The sequence below is a fragment of the Bidens hawaiensis genome, unplaced genomic scaffold (assembly GCF_021521415.1).
Source record: "Bidens hawaiensis isolate Kalapana, Puna unplaced genomic scaffold, B.hawaiensis_p1.1 tig00022900_1, whole genome shotgun sequence".
Lineage (NCBI taxonomy): Eukaryota > Viridiplantae > Streptophyta > Magnoliopsida > Asterales > Asteraceae > Bidens > Bidens hawaiensis.
Genome location: NW_027493584.1, coordinates 120,574 through 126,365, shown reverse-complemented (window position 1 = coordinate 126,365; position 5,792 = coordinate 120,574). Strand labels below are relative to the sequence as shown.

The 5,792-nt window shown below is 47.0% G+C and overlaps 1 protein-coding gene across 1 annotated transcript; it reads left to right on the top strand.

Moving 5' to 3' along the window:
* The first annotated feature begins 334 nt into the window (after positions 1-334).
* On the top strand, positions 335-961 carry LOC143566526 (E3 ubiquitin-protein ligase RSL1-like). The gene has a single exon (XM_077053204.1). It carries the CDS (start codon positions 335-337, stop codon positions 959-961), a length of 627 nt encoding a protein of 208 aa, XP_076909319.1.
* The last annotated feature ends 4,831 nt before the right edge of the window (positions 962-5,792 follow it).

The window sequence follows — 5,792 nt, the reverse complement described above, 5'->3', positions numbered from 1 at the left end:
TTCAATTTATTTGTTACGAAAAAAAAGGCACTAAATATTTTCATTCTTATATAAAAATTAAATATGATATTATGATAATAACAACAAAGCACCACATTAATCTCATATATTTAAAACACGATAAATATATAATAATAACTTAAAATATTTCTGATTTTATTATTAAAAGTTGAAATATATAACTAATAAATATAAGATTTGATTCGGTTTTAGTTGTATACTAATCATAATTCCAATTCATATTTAATTGGTACACACGTATCCATTACTATTACTATTAATATTAATATCATCTACCATATAGTTAATTTTCACAACAAATTCGTTTGATACCATGAGAAATCAAATTCATCAAGATGAAGAAGAAACATTCACATGTGATATTTGCATCAAACCGGTTACTCTCACCGACAAGTTCATAAACAACGATAAATGTGTTCACCCTTTTTGCACGGATTGTATGATCAAATACATCCAAGTGAAACTCGAAAACAATGTGTCCAAAATAAAATGTCCCGCTACAACATGCAAACATTCTCTTGAACCTTTATCATGTCGTCCCAAAATACCACGCAAATTGTTTGATAAATGGTGTGAAGTGTTATGTAATTCGATGGTGTTAGGGGTTAACAGGGTTTACTGTCCAAACCGAGAGTGCTCAGAGTTGATTTTGAACGAGTGTGGTGATGGGAATTTGACGAGATGTATGTGTCCGAATTGCAAGAAACCTTTTTGTTACATGTGTAAAGGTCCATGGCACGTTGGTTCAATTTGCGAGGAGAACATGGACGAAAACAACGTTGCGTTTGATGTTCTTTACACGACGAATAATTGGAGGATGTGTCCTAAGTGTGGACATTGTATAGAACATATTGGTGGTTGCAACATTATTCATTGCATTTTAGTTTTAAGAATAAATTGCGGTTTTCGTCCCTGGTTTTATCCAAATATGCGATTTTAGTTTAATAGTTTTAAATTTGCGATTTTAGTCCCTATGGTTTCAATTCACCTGCAACTAAACCCGATTTCATTAACTCCGTTAAGTCTGGTCGTTAAACCCATCAGCGTACCCTTCACGTGAGGGGCAACTTTTTTTTTTCCTTTTTCCCCCAAAATACACCCCAGCCCCTCACGTAAGGGGGGCTTGCGAATTACGACTGGGGTTTATTTGGAGAGAAAAAGGACAAAAATGGGGCACGCTGATGGTTTAAACAACTAGACTTAACGAGGTTAATGAATTCGGGTTTAATTGCAAGTGAAATGAAACCACAAGGACGAAAATCACAAATTTGAAACTATTGGACTAAACTGCAGATTTAGACAAACCACAAGGATGAAAACTGTTGTTCACTCTAGTTTTAATTTTCTAAATTTTTAATCATTAATGTAGTGAAGAAACACTAAGTGAACCCTGGACAGATTATAGATAATCTGGGGGTTAAGTAATGTTTCCCACGGATGAGATCTAGCTGAGAAGGTTGTTCTTCAGGAGACCTGCAAAACAGACACCGTAAGCTCGTCACTGAGAAGGGGGGGGGGGTTCCTCCTTGTGACCACCCTCCGGCGTGAGAATCAGACTAGGTTGCTCTGAATATAAGAGTATATTAAGAGATTGCTAGATAAGATTGAGATATCCGATGATCTTACCATTCCAAGATGTTGGAGTATTTATAGCCGAAGGTAGGTTTCCTAGAAGGTACAGCCGGCTGAATAGTATTCCTGTTCTACCAACAGTGGATTATGCATAGGCCATACTGGTTGGTGGATAGGTTACGGCCAACAGTAACAAAGTCGGCTGTACTATTCCACCAACTGTAGATTATGCACGTCCCACCTACTGTGGATTATACGCAGGCCATGCTGGTTGGTGAATAGGTTACGGCCAACAGTAACACTATTCTACCAACTGTAGGCTACGCACGCCCCTCAGTAAGAGTTGGTGAGTAGGCAGCGGCTAATAGTGACAAACAGTACTAGAGGGTGCTCCGACTCGTACTGTTGTCGGTGAGCTGTCACCCTGTGATTGGCTCATGGGTTGTTCTGGTCAGATTGTCTGTCCTATCCATACCTTGGTAGGTATAGTACAAAAGATCTTTCAGAATCATACGGACTGGCTCATTTTGGCGGGATTGTTCCCGCCTTGCTCATTCCTTCATGTGACTACTGAAGTAGCTATTGCCTTGTGCGTGTAGCCCTGCTGTCTGCGGGTAGCCTTCCCTGATGGCTTGTATCCGCAACTGCGGGAACAGGCGGGGTACTTCACCATTGGGAGGCTTTCCCTGCGTGTACAGCTTGCGTACTGCGCGTAAGATTCTATGAGCATGGTGGGTCCTGCGGGAGCAGATGGCCTTTGCGCAGACGTCCCTGTTCAAGGTGAGTCTTGCGGGACCAACTGGTCTCTGCTGGGACCTACCTCTTCAAGTCCCCCCAGTCCAATGTTCTTCTCATGAATGTTTAATAAAGTGAGGTGAACTTTTGGACTTTAAGCAAGGGGTTTTGAAAAGGGTTTTTAGTTTTAAGGTTCTCCGTGGGGATTCTTCCCGCGGGTTTCCTAATGTCACTTGCAAAAATTCCTGATTTTTTTGCTTGATCTTTGGGTATGATGCGGGTAGGTATGTAACCTTCTCGCAAGTCAGGAGCGTTGAGTCTCACTTGTGTGGATTCTCCCTGAGGTTTTAGTAGTTTTGAACACAGTGATCAATTATGTTTAAACCACCAATTCCATCCTGGAGCCTCAAACAATGTAGTTCTCGACGTTCCCGCTATGCGGGGATGTTATTTCCGTTTCCGCAAGCATTGCCCAGAAGATCCTTCTTGGTTTCAATTCCCTGCGGAGCGCTAGGTATGTGAAGGGTTTTGCCTTAACACTGTACCCGCGCTCGTCTTACGGTTACTTTACTTTCAAGGTACCCCTGGCGTCAATTCCCTGCGGGTGCTAGGTATGTGAAGGGTTTTGCCTTAACACTGTACCCGCACCCGTCTTATAGTTACTTTGTTGCCGGGGTATTCTTGGCTTCAATTCCCTGCGGGTGCTAGGTATGTGAAGGGTTTTGCCTTAACACTGTACCCGTATCCGTCTTATGGTTACTTGGTTGCCAAGGTAAGGGGTATTTTCCCGCTTACTTTTGAATCTTTTTGAATTTTGAATTTTGAAATTCGAAAGGTTGGTGAGGATAAGAACAGTCCAAACATCTGAAACGTCGTGCGACGGTTTCTTCTGACTGTGTCAGGACGTGCAGGAAGTTATGGTGACGTGACAGTACATGGTCATTCCAGACGCTTTTTCAGGCGCGTGGGCGCGATTTTTCGGGCGTGTGGCCGCGAAATTAATGGTACGCGTCCTGTCAACAGCTGTTGCCAGCCTGCTTTTTGCCACGTGTCATAGTTTCATTGCACCTTCGATTTCTCTCTCCTCCGCATTAAATTCATCGCATTAATTGCGATTAGTATATAAAGGGGGAGAGGGCTCTTTGCAATCCACACCTTCACCCTTCTTTTCTTCTTCTTAGCGATTTCCGGCAAATACTCCCCTTTTCAGGCAAGCATTTTCCCGAAATCGCTTTCTTTATGCAAAATGTCTTCTCGTGATCTTGAGTCTTCGGCCGATGACAAGAGTACTGCTGGTGAGTGCCAGTGTGCTCTGCCCGGCGATCAGTACCGGTATGTTGTTAGGAAGTTCATGCTCGATCCTTTCGAGCCTGAGTTTCCTGAACCCCATCAGACCGTGTACGATGCCCCCAGAGGCAAGATCGGGGTTTATGCAGCATTCTTTGTCTATAGGAATCTTAGGTTCCCATTGACAAAGTTTGTTTACCGTGTCCTTGAGAGGCACGGTGTTCATCTGACCGAGTTGCACCCCATGGCGATCGCCAAGATTCGCCATTTCGAGTGGGTGTGCCGGATTCTGGGCATTGAGCCCTATGTGGACCGCCTGATGACCTTCTATACTTGGAGGTGTATCCAGGGGTGGTACACCCTGACAACCCGGATCAAGGGTTTGAAGATTTGCGCGACCGAGCGCAGTCTCCGATCGTAGAAGCGGGAGTTCTTCTACATTTCTGCCCGCGCCATCCCCATTGCCATGAAGTTTAAAAATGGCCAAGCAATTCCGAGCCACCACGCCACCAACTATCAGGAGGCGGAATGGTTTGCGAAGATATCCCGGGTCCAATCTCCGGTTTACCGGTTTGCGGAGTCCGGGATGGTGATGCTGGGGATGAGCCGGGTATGGAAGGAGGCTTCTCAGGTTCCCATCCTTCTCGAATACGGTTTGAACTCTACTCCTTATGGTATGTCTTGTCTTTCTTGCTGATATGAGTTTGTCTTCTAACTGTTTCTTTTCTTTCAGAGGGGAACAATTTGGAGTCGCTCCTGTACCCGCGGGAAGCTGACGATCCTGTGCGGGTGGGTACTCGTGCTCTTGACGAGAACGAGTTGCCCATCCTGGAGCAAACAGCGGATCGGTTTGTGGAGGTCTATCCGCTGGGCCACGAGATCCTGAGCCACCGGCGGCCAGGTAAGGCGTTATTCTCTCCTCCACCCCTCAGTGCTGTACCCGCTGCTGGAATTCCTGACATCCTGTCTTCTTCTGAGGAATCCGCAGATGGTCCTCCGTTAGTGCGGAAGAAGAGGGCTGCCGGCGGGAAAGGGAAGGAGAAGGCGGCTTCCACAGCCGATCCAGTGCTCCTATCTGACACTGAGTCAGATAGTGAAGAGGTGGCGGGGAACCTCGGTGGTGAGAAGACCACTGTTCCGGAGGCCACGACTGTTACCTCCGGAGAACCAATGACGACGACGGTGACCGGCATCAAGAGACCGGCTCCATCGGGTTCGTCCCCGCCCGTCCGTACGTTCAAGCTCAAGAAAACCCGTAAGTACAAACATTCTTATCTTTGTAGATTTCCCTTTATAAATTTATTGACACTTATCTTCTTGTGCAGGCGTGGATGTTGACGCATTCCAGGGTGGAGCGCAGGGGAGTACCTCTCCGCCAATGACGGTAGGCTCGGTCAGCCTACCTGAGGCGTCGACCCAGGCGCCTGCGCCTGCTTCCGCTGGTCCAGTTGCTCACTCCTTTGAGCCAACTGTTCCAGCCGAGATGACGTCACCGCCGGTGGTGAGTGCGATTTTTACAGCATCCTTCACCGAGCCGGCGGTTACTGTTGCTGCTGACTCCGCGGCGGCGACCGCGGCGGACACCATGCCTCCGCCATCGACTGCGGCGGAAACCATGCCGCCCCCGCCATCGGCCTCGACGGCCGGACCTTCAGGTACGCGCGGGGCTTCTCACCAATCTTTGTTACCTTCCCATCTGCCTGACCTTTTGGATGGATTTCCCTTAGGTTCAGGTGATGGGTTCGGTGGTTATCGGCCTGTGATCGACCCTATAGGTGCGTAGGGTTCTTTTGGCCTTTATGTATTTTTTATCATCTTTTCCTAACTGCTTGTTTTCTTTTGCAGTGTCGGATTCCAATGAAGTGTATGTTCCAAGATGGAACATTCGCCGAGGAACAACCCTTCACACACCTGTGGAGTGCGTGGACTGGGCTCGCCACGCTGCTCCCCATGGTGCGTTGGGGGAAGCCATGGTTAGCTACCAGGAGGGTAGGCTAACCAACGAGCTTCGGGTTCTCCTGGCCCGGATGCAGCCACGCGTCGAGCTGCTTTATCGTGAAAACGACAAGTTGAAAGCAGCTCGCGTTAAAGAAGTATCTCAGGCGCGTGCTCTCCGGGAGGAGAACCAAAAACTAACCGCAGTGGCTGCGGAGAAGGAGAAGGCCTTCAAGGCCCTC